The sequence below is a fragment of the Mastigoproctus giganteus genome, chromosome 12 (assembly GCF_048544385.1).
Source record: "Mastigoproctus giganteus isolate SK-2022 chromosome 12, ASM4854438v1, whole genome shotgun sequence".
Classification (NCBI taxonomy): domain Eukaryota; kingdom Metazoa; phylum Arthropoda; class Arachnida; order Uropygi; family Thelyphonidae; genus Mastigoproctus; species Mastigoproctus giganteus.
Genome location: NC_143586.1, coordinates 35412542 through 35434991, shown reverse-complemented (window position 1 = coordinate 35434991; position 22450 = coordinate 35412542). Strand labels below are relative to the sequence as shown.

Genomic DNA, 22450 nt, shown 5'->3' with positions numbered 1-22450 from the left:
GTGTATCCCATCCCTATAGAAGCAGTCTCTCCTGTTAACAAGTACAGTCCAGGCTGAAAAAAATTCTACCCCTTGAGCCTTGCACATTCTTTCCAGGGCCAAATTGATCGACAAGGCTCTCATCATATACTCCCTTCTATCGTGTCTGGGCAGAATTGCAGACACTTTCAAATTCAACCCTAATTCTCGGCTTTTGTTCAACAGTGACCTGTACTTGTTAAGTGATTCTGCCGGTCTCCTACTCCTAATATCATTAGTGCCAACGTGTACAACTATTCACCTTTTGTGCCCTTAAAAGATGATATCCGCTCTACAACGTCATGAACCTTTGCCCCTGGCAGACATACCCTGGTCCTGTTCCGTCTATCCTTTTTACAAAGCATGTTTCCCGTTTCCCTGACAATAGTCACCAACAATTATTAGTTCCTGCGGGACCAGTGCATTCTGCTTTGGGGGTTGCCGCTGTGTTGTGTGATGACCAAGTGCAAGCTCTGGCGTTGATGTGGGCAGCTGAGAGCTTGATGGGCCCCTCAATTTAGATCTTTCGAGGGCATCCACCCTGTCCTTCAAACTCTCATATAGGCCCATAACAACGCTGAGTTGTCGCCTGATTTCTTTACACTCCTTACATTGCGCACACACAAAGACATCCCCCATGGCAATATCATGTTCTGTTCCAGAGAGTTCGGTAAACATTTCACAAGTCACACATTTTTTTAGGCTGTGATGCGTTGGAGAATTGCCCCCCTCTGTGTGACACCACGTCTCTGCTATCCCAACAATATCCGCCTTTGATGTCTTGACCAACACTTCAAATTCATCAAATTTATTTACTATACTTCTAGCATTGGTATACATGCAAGCATACATGCTCCTACTCCTATTCCTAGTTACCCTAAGGCATCCCATATACCCACCTATTTCAGGATGATTGCCATCTGTGTGTGAACTAGTAAACCAGTTTTCTCCAAAGTCAAGTAGGTGCTAATCCAGCAGGAAAGGGTCTTTGTTGGCTGGGGAGGCCATCAATATAGAGAACATATTCCTGTCCCTAAGTGTTATCAATGCCAAAAATTTGGATGTACATTGCACATATGCATTCAGAGGATTCAACATGTGGATATTTTGCTCAGTATGGTCATGAGTTTAGTACATGTCCAAAAAATCTGCAATCTGTTCTAACTGCAAAAGTGTCAAATGCCACATGACCACTCTATCAGAGATCCCACCTGTGCTGTATATATAAAGGCCAAACATACACATCAAACTAGAATCAATTATGGATAGAAGGCTTAACTCAAGAATAATCCAAAAGTTAATATATTTGCAAATAAATGTGCAACATGTGAGGTCAGTTGTTGATGAACTCAAATTAAAAGCACAAGGAGAATATTGATATTCTACAGGAATCCACACACACACACACACATGGGTAATGTCATTGGCTATCAAGATTGTATAGACTCATACAATGTACTACTGAAACACCCTTGGCTGCAATAGCTTTAAGAAATACAGATGTCACTGTAATAATAAACTCTGCATGCCTATCATGTCACTGATGTCACTGTAATAATAAACTCTGCATGCCTGCACACAGATCAACTCTGCCTTAGGCTCACTCCACCTCCTCTCCATATGCAGCTGGCCAGGAGCAGACATCTCCACCACTTTCAATTTAATCCAAACTGCATTTGATGTTTTCCCAGGGGGCAAAACATCAAATGCAGTTTGGATTAAATTGAAAGTGATATAGCAGGCTACCTAACAGGGTTGACACCTGGAATGGAGAATAGATTTCATCATTGGCTCAAACCATTCATATCCTGAACCGCTCTGGGAATCCCTCCACTTACAGTAGCATTCTCTGGGAGAGTACCATGGACATACTCTAGCAACCCCTGCCATAGCCCATAAATTTTCTAAGTGGAAGGTTAATGAATCTTGGACCACCTCTCACCACAGAGCATATCTCCTTCTCTCTTGGTTGTTGTGTGTTGTGAAGCAAACCATTCATATCCTGAACCACTCTGGGAATCCCTCCACTTACAGTAGCATTCTCTGGGAGAGTACCATGGACATACTCTAGCAACCCCTGCCATAGCCCATAAATTTTCTAAGTGGAAGGTTAATGAATCTTGGACCACCTCTCACCACAGAGCATATCTCCTTCTCTCTTGGTTGTTGTGTGGATCAAGTACCTCCTACTCCCAGGGATATAGTGTGCTTCTATACCAAGAAGGCAGACTGGAATTGCTTTCTAAATGACCCATTTAGTAGACTATGTGGACTCCCCAATCCCTGTCCCATTCATCACCTGAGGAATATGCCATTGCACTCACAAGAACCATCCAAGAGGCTTGTACCATTGCCATACCTAAATGGAAACCCTTCAGAATTGCAGTACCTTGGTGGAACCCAGATCGTGGAAATCAGAAGAGACTTGTCCACCAGGCATGAAAGATGTTCAAAAGGGTTCAAGCAACTCTGCCCAAGTGGAGATAGATGTGGCAAGAGAATCTTATAGAACCTCCAGGAATAGATATACAGGTTCCATCAGGAAAAGCAAAAAAGCCTCTTGGCAAAATGTAGTGCCTGCAACTGGAAACAGTGATCCCTAGTGAGTGGTATTTCATATTGTTACCAATAAACTCCCAGGGGCAAAGTACATTGTACCACTTCAAGGTCAGACGGGACCACAACACTGAACTGAGATGACTCCATCTCTAATGTGTTGGACTCTCTCTTTCCAAATGATGAAGACCCACTGAACAACAAGCAGAAACTTATTTATAGCAATGCTAACTACATTACAGAACACAGAGGAACCTTTTACTTTTACAGAATTATATTCTGCCCTACAAAGGACCAAAACAAACTACATCAACCCGAAGGAGGTTTCCTGGAAGGAGACCTCTTTGAGGTTGATGTAGTTAAAAAAGATTGCAGAACAATATCTACAAACCTCTTAGCCAACTTTAATAGATGTCTCAAAGCTGGTCTTTTCCTGACATCTGGAAGGAAGCCACACTTAGGTTATTCAGGACTCTTTAAGAGTGCTGAATAACCTGTTGAAAATCCTGTATCCTACAGGCTCTATCGCCCTTCTCCCAGTTCTGGAAAAACTCCTAAAAAGGTTACTCTTGTACAGATTGGATAAACACTACACAGCTTCTAACTTAGCCTCACTTCTACAATTTGGATTTAAACAGGGATCAAGCACTGTTGAAGCTATTCAGTACCTGATTATAGTGGATACTGAAACAATTGCTAAATATTCCCTTGCTATAATGGTCGACTTTGCTAGTTCTTTTGATAAAATTTGGTGATCCAACGTTCTTAGAAGATTCTGAAACTCCAAAATACCTAGTAACTTGTTTAGATGTATTAAATTGTACTTAAACCAGAGAAAAGTTATGATCACTGGCAAGTGCCAGCAAGTCACCAGACTGGACCTTTCTTCTGGTCCATTATGCTGGAAAGTTCCTTGGGATGGACCTTGAGTGCATAGTGTCCCTTGCCTTTGTGGATGACCTGGTATAGGTGGTGCATGCAGAAACTAGAGTGCAACTTGAAGTGCAAGCAAACCAAGAACTGCAGAAAATTTGGAGCCGGGCCACTACACACACAAGCTTCTCATATCAGGAGAAGAAAAACCAAGTCCATCCTTACACAATTTACTGTGTAAACAGGGTAAGGATGGACTTGGATTGTAAGGATGAACAGTAAACAGGGTGAGTTACTACAATGTGATCTAGAAAAAATTAGGCAGATGGGCTGAGAAATGGAAGTTGAAGTATAACATTGACAAATGCAAGGTACTGTACATGGGTGGCAGTAATCTCGGATCAATGTACCAACTGTGTGGTACAGCATTCAGGGCAGTGGAAAATAAAAAAAGACTGGAGGTAATTGTGCAGTCAGATATGAAGCTCTCTGAGCAATGCAGACAGGCTGACAGGACAGCTCATGGAGTTTTGTCTATGATACACAGGAACTTAATCACTTCATTATCCAGGGATAATGAAGTGATTATTCCATTATATAAATCAACGTTTAGGCTGCATCTTGAGTACTTCATACAGGTCTGGAGGCCTTATTTCAGGAAGAATGTAGATCTTCTGGAACAGATGCAATAATAATAATAATAATAAAGAGCAATGAGATTGGTGTAGGGAACAAAAGGGAACCAAGAAAAAGCTTGAGCTCTGCAAATTGCAGCATCTGGAGATGGCACCTATGAGGTGATCTGATTGAAGTGTATAAGGCTTTGAATGGATTGAGCAAGAATGCCATCAGTGCTGATGACATTCTTCCTCTTACTTAGGCCGACCGGGCTAGCCAGGTGGGTAAAGTGCCTGCCTGGCAACCCAAAGGTCGCGGGTTCGATTCCCGCCTCGGGCTTGGATCAAAGTACTGCAAAAAACCTTGGGAGGTGCACTATGGCCACAGAAGCCGATGCGCCAACAACTACCAACCAAACCAAAACCTCTTACTTAGACTACAAACACAAGGGGACATAAATTAAAATTGATGAAGGATGGTTGTAGAAGATATGTGCCGAGGTACATCTCTTCTACAACCTTAGATATACTTGAAATATCTCTATCAGTATCATTAATAAATATTAAAAATGGTAAAGGACCCAGCATAGACATCCATGTTGCCCTATCATCACATTAGTCCATAAAGAGCAGTGGCTATTTATAATCACTTTGTCTCCAACATCTAAACTATCCATTTATCCATGGTAGTAACTTGCCCCTAATGCCACATTGCTCTGATTTATACATTAATCATACATGTCATACAATATCAAAATTTTACTGAAATTTAAGTATATGAGAATTATTCTTTGCATCCAGATTTGTGATGATGTCATAATAGTTAATTAGATGTTTCAGACATGATTTGCTTTTAACATGCTCTGATTGCCTTATGGCCTCACTCCTTTCAAGATGATTGTGCATTACTTCTTTAACTATTGATTCCACTATTTTCCCCTGGAAAATAGTGGAATCAATAGTGGAATCAAAACTTACTGTACTCATTTCACCCTTTGAACTGTCCCTGTGAATAGAAGATGCATTTTCATGTCCCCTGTATCTAGGGGCTTCTGTTGAATTAATTTTAATATAACTGGATATATTCCATCAGCTTCAGCTACTTCGTTCACCTCTAGCTGCAGAAGTTTCTCTTCCACCTTACTTCCATTATTATAAAATCATTTTAAGTCCCTATCAGTATTAGATTTCTGCTAATTCCATCTCTAAAGAATTCATGTTTGAATCTGGATGCAAAATATCTATTTAGTTTATCGGCAACTGTACAGGATAATACAATACAATAGCTATTCTATTCATATCTAGTGGACAAATATGGTTTGTCCCTTTCCTCATAGTGTTAACTTACAAAGAGTTCTCTACTATTTTTATTTTGCATCCTTAGCCTACACATCCTTAGACATTCCACAGTCTGCTTTAGTCTGAGTGTCACAGTAAGTCTCGCAGTAAGAACAAACTACTATGTAATCAAGTGAGTAACTTAATTACACAATAGTATGTTCTTACTGTGGGACTCTATTCCCTGACAATTAATAATTATCCCATAGATTTTTCTTCTCTTCCACTATGCTCATTAGTTTATCTGATATCCATTTTGGTCAAAACCTTGAACAGTGTCTCTTTGTTGGTATGAAAAGTTTAGTGGTCTCTAGTTACCTCTCTGAATACTTTCCATTTGTCATTTATATTTTTTTAACAATGTTAATTGGTTCTACTGCAAAGAGTTTAAGAAGCCTGCGCCCTAAATCCTTTTCCCTTGACAGTAGTAGTTTCATTGCACGAATCCCACACAAATACTCTATGATTACTACCACCTATAAGTTAAGACAGTTTACATATATGCAAACTGTCATAAACTCGCCCCAATATTAATATCTTTACATGTCAGACTATTCATTTATTTTATTAGCAATCTGTAAAACCTTTTTTTTTTATTCCTGGGTTACAAACTATTCTCTGAACTATTTAATATTGTAATAGGAGGTTCTGAAGGATAAAGATCAGTCTGTTAGAAAACTTGAACAAGAAGTAGAGTGCTTAAATTTTAGGAATACGCAGCTGTCTAAGAGAGTAGCCATTCTTCAAGAAGACTTGGAGGCTTGTGATGAAAAATTAAAGAAACCAAAGGTAATATATATTACCACTATACAATTAAGTTGCATATATATATATGCAACTTAATTGTATAGTGGGCCAGAGAAATAACTTTATGATTTGATTATTAATCTGTAAAACTCAGGCAAAATATATATATATATATAAAAATGAACATTATATGCAACCCCTTAAAGGTAATGTTTAAAAAGTTACATGGGATAATGGCGCCTCTGTAGCCAGGTGGGAAGGAGCATGTGTGCATAGCACACACTTCTTGATTAGACCGGGGTTCGAGCCTGTCACCACCAAATACGGAGGATGTGGAAATGTCAGGGAATGACCACCGCATATTCCCGGAGCAATATAGCCTTAGTTGCTAATTCTCCTAAAAACCAAAACAACAACAACATGGGATAAAAAGGTATTCAGTTGATGAAATGGTTTCAGTTGAAAGATTAATGAGCCAAGTATAACAGATGCACCTAAAAGTGCAAAGCAGCATTAAAAGATGCAAGAGTATATATAAGTTTGCATTAATATATTTAATAACATGTGCATAAATGGATGTGAAAGTTACACAAAGTGCCAGTAACTAGCCGGGGTGAGAAGTTGAAAAAGAAGTGTAGTAGATATTGCATCCTTGAAAGAATGTTAATATCCTAAACTTGATGATGAATTAAGAAAATTATGGTCTAAATTACTAAGCCAATAGAAGGTTGGAGAATTGTAAAGAAAAATTAGTACAGCAAAATACCAATAAAATAAAAATAGAAAGTGGTACAGCTGTCATCAGATATTGGGGGGGGACATATTTAGGTAATAGTCAACTATAGGTGAGTCAAAAATGCTTGATCTGTTGTCAGCTGCAACAAATATTGATACGTGATCAGGTATTTCATCAGGCGACTACACCTGACCATGTATCAGGAACTGCATTTCTATACTTGTCCATAGTAGTAGAAGAAAAGTGAATTGCCAAAAAGCAACGAAAATGAAATTGGCACTTTCTAATACTGAATGGACAAGGTAGTCCCAATACAGGGTGAGGTATTAAATTGAGGATGGGGAAGGGAAAAAGGAGTATTTTAGATAAATAAAGAAGAAAAATAGCAATAAAAGTAGGAGTGTTCGTATCACCCTCGTATACACTAATATTTTACAAATGGGACGAACGGTGGAAATAGACAGCAGAAAGATAACGAGCAAAGAAAAAGTTATTAAATAACACTGAGCTTGCTGGGGTTGTGAAGCCCAATCTTATAGTAAGGGCTCTGGTTTATGTAAGTGTTAGTATAAAAGGGATCTAATACCAAATGCTTGTATTGTAAAGAAAAAATTATGTATGTCGAAATGTGCCGAGAAACGAATCTAAAACGAAACTGAAAGTATAATAAGAAGTGAACTTTTTACCTTTCTGCTGTCTATTTCCACCGTTCTTCCCATTTGTAAAACTATTAGTGTATACGAGGGTGATACGAACGTTCCTACTTCTATTGCTGTTTTTCTTCTTTATTTATCTAAAATACTCCTTTTTCCCTTCCCCATCCTCAATTTAATTCCTCACCCAATATCATGTGCTTGTTCCAAATTTATTTATTGAACTATTGAATTCCAATCTACACAAAATTACATCCTTTAAATTTTACTTATTTATATTAACCATATTTATTCTAACTTGATCCTTATTTTTACTTTAATAAATTACACTGGGACTACTTTGTCCATACAGTATTAGAAAGTGCTAATTTCATTTTCATTGCTTTTTGGCCATTCACTTTTCTTCTACTACTATGGACAAGCATAGAAAGTTCCTGATACATGGTCAGGTGTAGTAGTCCCCTGATGAAATACCTGATCATGTATCAATATTTGTTGCAGTTGACATCAGATCAGGAATTTTTGCCTTGCCTATATTCGACCATTACCTTAAATATGTTCCCCCAATATCTGATGAAAGCTATACCACTTTCTAATTTTTTTTCAAAATTTTTATTTTTGTTTTATTGTTATTTTGCTGTACTAATTTTTCTTTACAGTTCTCCAACCTTCTATTGGCTTAGTAATTTAGCCCATAATTTTCTTAATTCATCATAACTTTTAGGATATTAACATTCTTTCACATATCTACCACACTTCTTTTTCAACTATCCTCACCCTTCTAGTTACTGGCACTTTGTGTAACTTTCACATTCATTTATGCACACTTTATTCCATATTTTATTATATACTGGGTGGTTATAAAATAAGTTTTCCTATTCGGGAGACCCTAGTGTCAAAACTGTTAGAGATAGCACTGTGAAAATTGGTGGGTATGTCATTTAGGGTATGGGGACATGATTTGTAGAAGAAAAAAAATTAGTTAATTTCTGCCACCAGGGGAGAAATTGGCACTGTAAACATGAGATGGAATACTTAACTTAGGATTAGATTTTAATATCAGAACTTAGAAATTTACAGATATTGTTCTGTGTGCTTTCCTTCACTTGATGATATTCTGTAAACGGACTGCGTGCAACACAGTTTTGCATAGTATCTCACTGGGGATGTTAGCTACATGCTGTTTAATGCTTGCTTTCAAATCGACAAGTCTGTAGGCTGCCACGGTAAACTTTGTCTTTCAGGTATCACCATTTCCAGAAATCACTGGGATTGAGATCTGCTAGAACTGTGGAAAGTCTCTATAAATGATGCGATCATTTCCAAATGTTGAATGGAGCAATTCCTTCACTTGTCGACTAATTTGGGGAGGGACACCATCTTGCACTGAACACTACAGTCTCCAAGCATTGCCTTTCTTGCAGAGCGGGAATAATGTGATCTCTTAGAAGAGTGCAGTACCGTGCACTAGTTACTGTACACCTTATGGGGGAGGGGGCCATGAGGTGTAGACTCTTCAAAGAAAAATTATCCGATTATAAACTCTGCTGTGAATCCACACCATACTGTAACATATTGACTTTAGTGGTCTTTCATGCACAGCAGATGGAGAAGTTCCCCATATCCAGCAGTTTTGTGCATTTACAGCCCTATGAAGAGTGAAATGTGCCTCATCAGACCACAAGATCATTCGAGCCCATGTATCATCAATTTGCATATGAGCCAGAAATCGTAGAGCAAAGTCTATTTGTTGTTGCTGATCACAAGACATATTATTTTTTCCTTGATTGGGGGTTCCAGCCCGTGATGAGTATTGCTACCAAGTATGTGGTTGTTGTTATGCCTGATGATACTGTTGGTCGAGGAACTCTCTGACAATCCTACAGGTGTTCAGGATTGCGACTTTCTGGAGTTCCTTGTAGGTGTTCGCTGGGAGACCTATTGCTGCTAGGCTGTTATGTAGCGTCTTTGGCACCATACCTGTGGTTGACATGATGATCAGGATGGTCGTTACTTGTTGCATATGCCACATCTCTTTGATCTCCTGTCTTAGGTTCGTGTACTTCCTGATTTTTTCCCCATGGGTTTTCTGCAGGTTGCCAGTGTTGGGTACCGCTATGTCAATCAGATAGGTAGCCTTTTCCATCTTGTCCACAAGAGTTATGTCCAGTCTGTTGTGTGGGATTGTCCTATCCGTTATTATGGCACGGTCCCAGTACAGCTTGTGGGTTGAGGTCTCTAGTACTGCCTGGGGTTCGTACTTGGTTGTTTGTTATTTGGTTTTTAGGAGCATTAGCAACTAAGGCCATATTGCTCTGGGGATATGTGGTGGTCATTCTTTGACCTTTCCTCTGTGTTTGGTGGTCACGGGCTCGAACCCCGGATCTAATCAAGAAGCATGTGCAACGCACTGCTGCTCCTGCCCACCTGGCTACGGAGGCTCCATTTTGTACTTGTAGTATGGTACACTTTCTTTGATCAACTGGTATTTCCTTGCTAGCTTATTATTATTATTATTATTAGCAGCCATATGGTGCAAGGAAGCCTGAGGCTTTGCTGCAGCAGCCAAAAAAAAAAAAAATCCCGAGTTACCCCGAGAGAGAGAGAGAGAGAGATAGAGAGTAGAAAGGAATCGCCAAAAAATAGAAGAATGATGATAATTCTTGCACTACATGAATCTTGTACGGGAACCAGTGTAAAATTATTATTTGAAGCACTTTACGAACAGTAGACCAAGGGAAGTTCAAGTCTCTTGACACAACTCTAGCGCCGACCGGGCTAGCCGAGTGGGTAAAGTACCTGCCCGGCAACCCAAAGGTCGCGGGTTCGATTCCCGCCTCGGGCTTGGATCAAAGTACTGCAAAAACCTTGGGAGGTGCAATATGGCCACAGAAGCCGATGCACCAACAAATACCAAATCAAAATCAAAAAATCACAACTCTAGCAGGCACTATTGACTGGTAGTGTTTCGCATTCTGACCAGTGCAACTGCCACTTCATCCAGTACCTCCGTTCCGATACGTGGTTGTTCCCTGCCTGGAATTACACCTAACTCCCCAGTCACTTCAAATTTCTTTATTAGTTTTTGAAGCCCCACTGACGTCAAAGGTCCTTTACGCAAACCTGTAATTTTCCAATATTCATGTAGTGCTGCATTAGCATTACTAATATTCTGGTAGAACAGTTTTACTAAAAGAGCACATTCCTTTTTTGTACAAACCATAATGGTTATTGATGGTGGCGTTAGTATTTCTGCTTTTATCTAACAGGATGTCATTTGTGTAAGCAGCGTGTCTTGAAGTAAATGACCACTTTTACATATGTGCAGTACCGTTTTACCCCCGATGGCAGAAATTTGAACTAATTTTTTTCCTTCTACAAATCGCTTCCCCATACCCTAAATCACGTACCCACCGATTTTCAGAGCACTATCTCTAACCGTTTTGACACTATGGTCTCCTGAATAGGGAAACTTATTTTATAACCACCCAGTATATATATTAAATGTAATATAAAATCAAAGTTCCAGTTGATGAATAAAAATAAATAAGCAAGGTATGACAGATGCACCAAAATGCGTAAAGCCAGTAAAGGATGCAAAAGTATATACAGGCGGGCCTCGATTAACGCGATTAATTCGTCCCGCGAGCGCATCGTGCAAAACGGAAACGCGTTAATCAAATATCATAACCAATAGGAAAAATTATAATTGGTACTTGACCTTCTGGAATGTCCATAAAGAATTTTAAATAACTTTTAAATAATACTTTTTAAATAACTTTTTAACTGCATGCCATGTAAAAGATAATAAAAATTATAGAATTAAATGTTTATTGTTCAAAATATATAATGGAGAAACTAACTATTTGCTACAGAAATATTTGAACACAGTCGTTTGAACAGTTTTGGCTTTCGTTTTTTCATCATACAATTTCCGATAGCCGACAACAAGCTTCTCTAGGCCCTGGCAAAATAACATGCTTCTTTCGATGTTAGGATCAACATCCATTACCTTTTGTTTAAGGTTCTCTGCGATACGAAAGATTTCGCCTAGTTCTTTTACCGTTATCTCCTTTGAGGTAACATTTTCATCTGGCTCACACTCTTTTTCTTCAGCTTCTTCGTGCGCACGCTGTTGCTCTATTTGAAGGAGATCATTGTCACTTAGCTGTTCTAAATGCGAATTCAGTGATTCTCGAACGTTAGCCGCATCCAAGCCTTTGAAACCAAGTTCATTACCAATATTAGTTATGTCTTCAATAACTTTTTGAACTGCATCTTTGAAGCAAGTAAAATCGTTTGCGCGGGGTAAAAGATGCTTCCAAACTGCTCTCATATTGCTGGCTGTCACTTCTTCCCATGCTGCATGAATGTTTTCAATGGCCAATCGTATGTTATATTTTTTCCAAAATTCTGGTTCAGAAATTGCATTATCTCCTGTTATAGCTTCAAGTGCCTGTGCAAAGGTTCTGCGGAGATAGTAAGCCTTGAAAGTTGCAATCGTCCCCTGGTCCATGGGTTGCAATAACGAAGTCGTATTCGCCGGTAAAAAAACAACTTTCACATTTTCATTTAAGTCACCAAGTGCAGAAGGATGTCCAGGTGCATTATCTAAAAGCAACAGAGCTTTAAAAGTAAGATTATTTTTCTTGCAATAGGCTTCAACTGTTGGACAGAAATAAGACATAAACCAGTCTTCAAATAGGGCTTTGGTCATCCATGCTTTTTTATTTGAACGAAAAATGACTGGAAGAGTGCGATGGCTGTATCCTTTTAAAGCTCTAGGATTTTGTGCACGGTACACAAGCACAGATTTAAAATCACCTTCAGTGTTACCTCCTAATAAAAGTGTTAGTCGATCTTTTGAGACTTTATACCCAGGTTGTGATGCTTCATTTGCAGCCAAATAAGTTTTAGTTGGCATCCGTTTCCAAAATACGCCGTTTCGTCTACATTAAATATTTGCTGATCGTTGTATTCAGCATCCTGAATGATTTTTTGCAATTCTGCAGGAAATTTGGCTGCAGCATTTTCATCAGCACTAGCAGCTTCCCCTGTTACTTTAACATTATGCAGTCGTGCTCGATTTTTGAAACATCCAAACCACCCTGAACTAGCAACAAACATTTCAGTCTCCCCTTGATATTTTGTTTCTTTGAGCTTAGTAAAAAGGTTAATAGCTTTGCTCTGAATATTGTCCTTAGATAATGGAATTCTTTTTTGATTGCAATCTTCTATCCAAATTGATAAAAGACTTTCCATTTCAATCATTATTAGAGTTCTGTTTCTGGTATTTTGTAAGACAAAAGAAGATGATGAAACTTTACCTTTCTCTTTATATTCGTTCTTACGGCTTAAGATAGTTCGTACGGTAGACTCACTGTATCCTAGATCTCTTACGATTTTCGCATGGTTTGCACCACGTTCATGTTTTTTAACAACTTCAAGTTTATCAGCTAAAGTAATAACTTTTCGTTTTTTTTTATTACAATCACGTTGTTTTTCACTCTTTCTTTTATCCATAATTAACGGGTAGAAAATTAGAATTTTTAAATACGTCTGCACGTGACTTTATTAGGTGGAGACAAACAAGTAACACGTCTACTTAGTTGATGGAACACACTGAGGCGGGAAGCAGACAAACGCTTGTTTATTGGCAGTCAGACATTTAGTGCGCGATTCGAATCTTTTTCAACTATCAGAAATAAAAGATCGCGTTAACTGGAAATTTGAATCGCGTAAAGTAAAAAGTGGTATCATTTTTTCCAATCGCGGTAACTGAAAACCGTGTTAATCGAACTCGCGTTAAGTGAGGCCTGCCTGTATAAGTGTTTAAGAATAGAAAGTCTGATAAAGTTTGCACAGGTGGAAGTGAAAAGTATATAAAGTGCCAAGGACTAGAAGTAGAAAAAAGAAGTATTGTAAAAGGTAAGAGAATGTTAATATCCTAAAAGTTATGATGAATTAAGATAATTATGGTCTGAATTGCGAAGCCAATTAGAGGTGAGGGAACTGTAAAGTAAAATAATTAAACAAATAAAATAAAAAAATAAAAGGTGTTAAAGCTCATCAGATATGGGTGGACAAATTTAGTAATAGGTCGAAAACTGGGATAGCAAAAAGGCAAAATCATGTCAGCTGAAGTAAATGTTGATACATGGTCAAGTATTTCATTAGGGGACTACACATCATGTATCAGGAACTGCATATCTATACTTGTCTGTAACAGTGGAAGAGAAGTGAAATTAAGCCGAAAAACAAAAAGAATAAAATTAGCACATTCTCTTACAGTATGGACAAGGTTTTTAGTGCTAGTGGTCAGTAGGTAGTATAATCAACCATAGGCAAAAATCATGGAATAGAAGTAAAAACAAAAAAAAAAAAAAAAAAGGGAAAAAAAATGCCAATTCGTAAAGGGAAAAAAAAAAAAAAAATCAAAAATAATATATTAAAAGTACTTAATGTTGCAAATTCGATGATTTTAACATCTTTCTCAAGGTCCAGCCATCAAAACCAAGGAAAATGCAGCAAGAAGTAAGACCTCTGTTTCCTAACAAGAAATATACATTGTGCTTGGTAGGTATAAAGAAACCAAGTTTTGTATAAGCATAGGAACCAGGTTGATAGTAGTGGATAGAATACATAATGCAAGCATATATTTCATGGCTAATCCGACAGAGGCGGAGGAATGATAAGTGTTAAGAAACATAAGTAGCAAAAATTACTAAAAGCCGAAGGTAAATGTGATAACCTTAAAGGCTGAAATAACGAGTTGGAATAGGTGGTTAGGAACCATACTTACTGTATACATATGCCAGAGTCGTGGAGACAGCCGTCAGGTGTAGGCTAGTGTTTTGCAGAGAAGAAAAATAATTCTACATGCTCACGTCAATGACTATATAGTATGTAAAACACATACGGTTGATTATACTACCTGCTGAACACTAGCCACGCTAAAAACCTAACCTCCTACAATAATTTATCAATTTATGGTCGTTAGGTGTAGTCTACTCTACATATAGTAACCCAGGTCTAATTCATTCTAATATTCCTCATATGATCACTCCAGTACCTATTATTACCCCCCCCCCCCCCCCCACACACACACGTATTCAAAGTCTAAGAAAGTGCTCACTGCTTAAAATTATAATTGTCATCCGAAGAACTTAAGTATATGGCAATATTTCTTACAGATTGCATCAGATAAGATTGACACGTGTGGGTGATGACATAATATTGCTTCAGCTGTTACTGTCAGCTATATAAGCTATATATATCTGCAAGAGTTGCAGTCATTCCTTGCTTGTGTCAGGATGGCAAGTTATGTGCAGTTGATGCCACGAAGAAAGAGTGTTATTGTTGCTTTATGTGAGGATGTTCTTCCCGTCATATTGCTTATAGAGTGCCTTGACAATCAGTTGACAGTGAGTAGATTTCTTTCCAAACTCAAGAATACAGGACCACATTTTGAAGCGCTTGTGCTTTAAAAACTGTAAAGCTTCTGCGTCTGAGCTGAAAAGAGAATGGGAAGAACATACAGGAGTGGTATCAAGTGCAGTAACAGTCAGAAGATGCCTCTTCAAAAATGGACTTGTAGCCCATCGTCCAAAGAAGAAGCCCCCCCCCCACAAAAAGTGAAAAAGGACTGATTAATTTGGTGTAAGTAGCATGTCAAATGGACCCCCGAGCAGTGGAAGTCAGTTATTTTCTCGGATGAGAAGAAATTCAACCTTCAGGGTTCTGATGGGAGACAAACAATTCGCTGTAGACGTGGTGAGGAATACTATCCAGACTGTATGGAATCTACAGTGAAATTCCCTACCAGCCAAATGATATGAGGGTGCATTTCATATTGCGAAGTAGGTCACCTGAAGTTTATAAAAGGTTCTGTCTAGCTGCCAATGGATACCTGGCTATATTGGAAGGCAAATTGCTGCCAACCATTAGAGACCATTTCAATCTGCCAAGTAACTGCATCTTTCAAGACGACTCTGCTCCTTGTCATCGGGCAAAAAGTGTAAGTAGGCACTTCTGTAGTTACATTAGCTTCATTTCTGTATTAGAGGTTCTACAGTAATGTGTTTACATTTGTTACTTGTGAAAAAATGGTTGGAAGAACAGCCCATTTCAACTCTTAGCTGGCCAGGAAACAGCCCGTATCTGAATCCTATAGAGAACTGTTGGCATCGTGTGGATCTGCAGTTGCCAGAAAGAAACTAAAGACCCTTTGTGAACTTCAGGAAGCCATGATTTGTGTTTAGAACCACAAACTATCAATTGATTATCTTCAGAAATTGATCTTGTCAATGCCTCATTGGTGTGCTGCTGTCATCAGGGCCAGAGGCAGTTCAACTATATATTAGTTTGCCCCTGGTGAACATTTCATTTTGTTTTCCATTTAAAAATGATAATCTGAAGCAAATTGAGGACTTATGATAACATTTCAGCCATAATTGTCATGTTTACCAAAACTGTTGTATAAAGGTTGCAAATGCTCATTTTGGAATATTTTGAGAGCACCTGTCAAATATTACTTAGCTTTGCTTTAACTATTAATAAATATCTTTTTTTTTATATTTCTATTTGTAATGCTAGTCAAAATTAATGCTAAATTAATATAGGACTAGAAATGTAAAATTCCTAGGTGATGCACTTTCTTTGAACACATGTGCGCGTGTGCGTGCGTGTGTATGTGTGTAAACCACAAACACGAGAGGTATTAGAACCTATAGTACTTAGTACCATGCTTGGGTTGGAGGTTGAGAAGACGAAAGAAGATATTTGTTGACATTGGACTTGAATTTCTGTAGACTGTAATTTTCAGGAAATACGTATGAAGGAAGGTTGTTCCAGAAAATGGCAGTTGAATGAATAAACGAGGAAGATGAAAAGTTGGTTCTGTGAGTTTCAAGTTGGACAGTAAATGGATGTTGGCTGGTGGCGGCACGTGTTCGGACTGTTTTGAAAGAGAGAGTGGAAATTATAGAAGCCAATTCAGAAGAACAGTGCCCATGGAAGTATCTGTAGAAGAGGCATGCAGCAGAAACAGTATGTCTATGAGACAGCGAGTGGAGAGACTCTGTTAGAGATGAATCATTAATTAACCTAACTGCCCTCTTCTGAATGGAATCAAGAAGCCTAAGAGAGGTTATGGGGGCACCACCCCAGATGTAGGAACAATATTCCGAGTTGGCGGTTAATTGATTTCTCTATTTTAGAAAGAGTAGAAGTAATTGCAATGGGACAATAATTGGATGGGAGGGATTTGTCACCCTTTTTAGGAACTGGCTGGATATGAGCAAATTTCCAAGCAGTAGGAAAAACACCTTTGGAATAAGAAAGTGAAAAAAGGCGGCAAAGAATAGGAGTAAATTTAGGAGCACAGGTTTTGAGAACAAATGGAGAAATACCATCGGGACCTGGAGCTTTCTTAGCATCAAGATTCGTTAAAATCCTTCTGACATTCTTTTGACGGAAGACCACAGGAGGCATTGAATGGAGCATGTTGGGAATGGTGGGAGGTGTTTTACCAACATCATTAAAACATGAGTTGGAAGAAAAATGGGATGCTAGCAGGTCAGCTTTATCCTTGGCTGAAGTGACAACAGAACCATCTGTATTGGGCAGAGGTGGGAGTAAAGATGGGCAAAAGTTGCGGCAAATGGCTTTGGCAAGAGACCAGAATGCTCGGCTACCATTAGGGCAAGAAGCAAGTTTTCTACTCTTCATCATCATCATCATCAGCCATTTTCAATCCACTGCTGGATGAAGGCCTCTCCAGCAACAAAATAACAGAATGGTACTCTTGGGTACCATTCTGTTATTTTCTTAGTCCATCTGTCATCATGTCTTTGAGCTATGTGTCCTACCCAAGACCATGTTAGTTCTTTAGTTTTGATAAGAATGTCCTTTACTTGAGTTTGCTGTCTAATCCATGTGTTTCTCTTCTTATCTAACAGTCTTATTCCCAATATAATTCGTTCCATTCTTCGCTGTGTAGTTCGCTGCTCAGCTTCTCTTCCATTCTTTTGGTGAGTGCCCAAGTTTCACTTCCATAAGTCATGGTGGGGAGTAAACATTGGTTCATTATTTTACGTTTCAGACAAAGTGGGATATTGCTCTTCAGTATGTGACTATATTTCCTGAATGCTATCCATCCAAAATTTATATAAATTAATTCTACTCTTAGCCTGTTCAAACTCTAGTTTGGACTGATTAATAACTGCTTTACAATTGTTGTGAGCTTTGGTGTAGGCAGAAAATGAAACTGAAGAATTAGAAACAAGCCAATTACGATATGCAACATTCTTCTCTCGAACAGCCTTAGCACATTTATTGGAAAACCAAGGTTTAGATAAAGGACGAGATTTTAAAGTGGAGTTTGGGATAAAGGATTCCATTCTTGCAAGAATAATTTCACTGACACGATCTGAGTAAACGTTGACATCAGAAGTTTTGAAACAGTAATCCGACCAAGGAAAAGAAGAAAAGAAATCTCGCAGGTCATCCCATTTTGCATTCTTGTAATGCCAAACAACACGAGATTGGGAATAGCCATGAGATAAAGGCTCCATTGGTGAAGAGACAATCACCAATTTGTGATCTGAAGTGCCAAAAGGACATATATATAGAATTTTTACTATGTTATTTAATATGCAAATTAAATCCAAATGAATCAAAAATCAGACAGCGAAAATATAATTCAGATTAATTCATAATAATCTAAATATATACAGGTAGCCCTCAATTTACGGTTGGGTTAGGTTCCTGGGGGGTACAAATGGAACTCTTTATATAATGGAGTCAATCGTAAATCACAGCTTAGGTTCCAGGCACCAAAAACTTTACCTACCACCTTTACATAGATTGTTTTATTTTATTAGCATTCTTCGTAGTTGTTGTAATAGTCAATGGAGACATATTCATAGCCCTACACACATTAAGGCAACTTTCACCAGATTCCATCCTCTGAATATTGCACTAGAATTTAATATTAGTAAATTAATAAGAGGAGTTTACCTCAATATGTCGTGATCACAGGAATTTTCATTCCTGTGATGACGACAGTCGGTCGAAAAGCATTGTCAGCTTCAGGAAGGAAAATCGTTTTGAATATTTTCGTTAGATTCTTTTAATTGCGTTAATTTGAATTTTAATTGTTTTGAATTGATTTTGAATTGTGTTAAATTGATTATTTAATTATTTATATTTTACTTTAATTATTTATATTTTACTTTAATGTACCGGTAAGTTGTCGATTTTTTCGTTTTTTCCGTTTTAATTTCTGGAGGGTATCATACGGAAGTGTTCCACGTACATTATTGAGGTAAACTCCTCTTATTAATTTACTAATATTATTATCAATGTAGAACATATTGAGTATTACAGCTCTGATTCATACTATATATATATACTGATTATTCACTGAATTATGACCATGTTGAGCAACCGTTTGCAAAGGATAACAGCCACTATTCACCTAGGGATTGGATTCACTAGATGTCTGAAGACATTTTTAGCACTATGAAGCCATGCTGCCTGCAAGCTTTCAACTATTCCAACTGTGTTGGAATAAATGACAGTTGCATGTCCATACACCTCACTTCCCATTCCAAAACAACCCACAGGCAAATTTGGAGGCCAGTGAAGTTGGGTGATATTTTTACAATGTCTCAAACCACTCATGCACAGTGTAAACCCGATGATGTAGTGAATTATCATCTTAAAAGAACCTGTTTCTGTCTGGAAAAATATGCAACATAACAGAAGCACATGATCTAAGAGCTGCTGGTAGATCTGATCAATGAAACAATCCATACACACCGGGGATCCTAGTTCTTGCTGGCAACTGTCTGGATAGTAGGCATCATGCATGATGGGTCCACAGAATCCTGTTGCTTGTTCCACACATGAAGGCATTTGGATTCATCTGACCAGCACACTCGTTTCTAGTCCTTCAGTGCAACCAGTACATTGTTGATTCCACAGCATTTGCCATCAACGATGATCAGTGGTGAGAAGAGTGTCCCTTGGGTCATCTGCTGTGGAACTCCATATGTCTGAGTGTGCAGCTCATTGTCACTTGGGATATTGTTCTCGCATTCTCCATATAGTATTGGGATGTTAACTGTCGCACAGTGACCTGCTGTTGAGTTCGTACAAGATGCTACACCCTTCGCTCACCATGAACATCCACCTTGCATAATCATTTATAGTTCTGTCAGTGGGAGGTAGTTTGATCCATGCTTTCTACATCTTAACCAGAGTGTACCTTAAGTATCTAACAAGACATGCCATTTCTGATGTGAAAGCACCCAATGCACAAGCTCTCACAATCGTGCCCTTTTAAAACTCCATGATATCTTTACTACATCCCATAACTGCTACTTTATCACTTTGATGCATATGACCAGATGCAAATCACCACTATTCTAGCATATTAAGCTGTTCGGCTTTTTATACTGCAAGCTATATGGCATAGTCCATTATGGATTGGTGGTCATAATTCAGTGGTCAGTGTGTGTGTGTGTGTGTGTGTGTGTGTGTGTGTGTGTGTAGCCCTTGTTTTGCACTGGTCCAATTTGCACCAGTAGCACCGATCACTAACCACAACACCATTTTTATTTTTATTTATTTATTTATTTTTGCAATTTTTTTATAAATTAAAGTTTAAAATCATCAGACAAAATTTATTGGCATCATACTGTGCTATGTATCATGCACTGTTCACGTGATTTAGGACAATCTGAGCCAATCAGCAATTAGCACATGCATATCAGTTCACATGATATCAAAGATGAGAAAGATTCCAGCCCTCAAAGTAGCCACTCGTGGATGCGGGTGGTAAAAGGTTCATGCGGCGAAGCATTCATCTGGTTGTTGTTTACGCTATTTACATATGTTGGAAATTTATTACACTAACATTTTTTATTAATTGTGCTATTAATAAATTAAATAATAATAATAGTGATAGCTGTGTGCAGTTTTTTCCACTCATGTTACAATGTTTTTAATTTAATAGAATAAAGACAAGGCATGTCTGGTAAAAATAGTTCATTAAATTCTAGTTAGATAGTATGAATCAGAGCTGTAATACTCAATATGTTCTATGTTGATAATAATATTAGTAAATTAATAAGAGGAGTATACCTCAATATAGTACGTGGAACACTTCCGTATGATACCCTCCAGAAATTAATTTATTAATTTACTAATATATATATATATATATATATATAGATATATATCATTAGTAGAGGCATATGATGCAAGAAAGCAAGCTTATGCAGCATCAGCCAAAAAAAAACAAAAAAAAAAACACTCCCATTTCACCCCCCCCCCCATTCGTTCGAAATACCTGGCCAGCTGAGCCTTAAATTTATTTAGGCTATCAACTTCTACAACAAGGGATGGAAGTCTGTTCCACCAACCAACCACCCGCTGGCTAAAGGCAAATTTCTGCACATCTATCCTACATCTGTCTTTCCTCAATTTGAATTTATGCCCTCTCAGGTGATTATTTTGAGCAAGAGGAAGAATCCCATCGGCATTGAGCATGCTCAAACCATTCAATGCTTTATACACCTCTATCAGATCACCTCGCCGGTGCCTAGTCTCCAGACACTGTAATTTGCAAAACTTAAGCCTTTCTTTGTAAGAGCAACCCTTTGTTCCATTCACTAACCTTGTTGCCCTTCTCTGTACTCGTTCCAGCAGCTCTACATCCTTCTTGAAATGAGGCCTCCAGACCTGTATACAGTACTCAAGGTGTGGCCTGACCATTGCCTTATACAAGGGAATAATCACCTCCTTATCCCTGCTAGAAAAATTCCTGTATATCATTGATAAGACACCATGAGCTACTCTTGCAGCCCGTCTGCACTTATTTTCAGTTGCATATCAACTCCACTCAGACAGCACTGTTTTGAAATCATTTGGCTTCCCATCAGTGAGGGGGTAGGTACCTACAGGTATACAGGGTGACTAAAAGGTATCTCTCATCTTAAGACTAATAATATTTTAGGGCAGCAAGCCTCAAACTATAAAATTAAAACTATGACATTGAGTAGTGCATTTGCATCATTACCGCATAGTTGAATTTTTTAGACAAACCGAAGTTTGTATGTTGGCATCATTATTGCAGCATCTCATAATATTGTGAAATACTTAACGAGTTGTCCTTCTTATACTTCAAATAAGTAATGCTTCACCATTACTCCAAGTTTGCAGATGATACAAAGGTTGGCAGGGTTGTTAATAACAGTAAAGACAGTATGCTACTGTAACAGTATCTAGAAAAGTTAGGCAGATGGATATGAGAATTGGCAACTGAAGTTTAACATTGAAAAATGCAAAGTACTGCATATGGGTAGCAGTAACCCAAGAGAAACATACCAACTGTGTGGTAATACACTCATGGAAGCGGAAAATGGAAAAGATCTGGGGTAATTGTGCAGTCAGATATGAAGTTCTCTAAGCAGTACAGATGGGCTGCCAGAGCAGGTCACGGAGTCTTGTCTGTGATATATAGGAATTTCGGTAGCAGCCACAAGGAGCCACGTGATTATCCCTTTGTATAAGACAAAGGTCAGGCTGCACCTTGAGTACTGCATACAGGTCTGGAGGCCTCATTTTAGGAAGGATATAGTTGCTAGAACAAGTACAAAGGAGGGCAACAAGATTGGTTAGAGCATGGTTTTCAACCGGGGTACCGTAGCACCTTAGGGTGTCGCAACAACATTCTAGGGGTGCCATGTAATTTGGGTTTAAGTTACTTAAACTTATTATTTTTTAAAAATTTATATGTTTATTTCATTATAAAAAGGTGTACAGTATCTTTTTAATTTTGTGGTGATCAATGATTGATGTTTACTTAGTATCTCTATATAAAGAATAAAATTATTATATACTGT

General features: G+C 38.2%; 1 protein-coding gene across 2 annotated transcripts in view; it reads left to right on the top strand.

The window, feature by feature from the left end:
- LOC150076877 (protein phosphatase 1 regulatory subunit 21) overlaps positions 1 to 22450 on the top strand; it is a 371714-nt gene that overhangs the window by 60820 nt on the left and 288444 nt on the right. For both annotated transcript variants that reach the window (XM_090386067.1, XM_090386066.1), the window contains one exon: positions 6045 to 6191. In XM_090386067.1, the coding sequence (XP_090242193.1) occupies positions 6045 to 6191 (147 nt within the window). The remainder of the gene's footprint in view (positions 1 to 6044; positions 6192 to 22450) is intronic.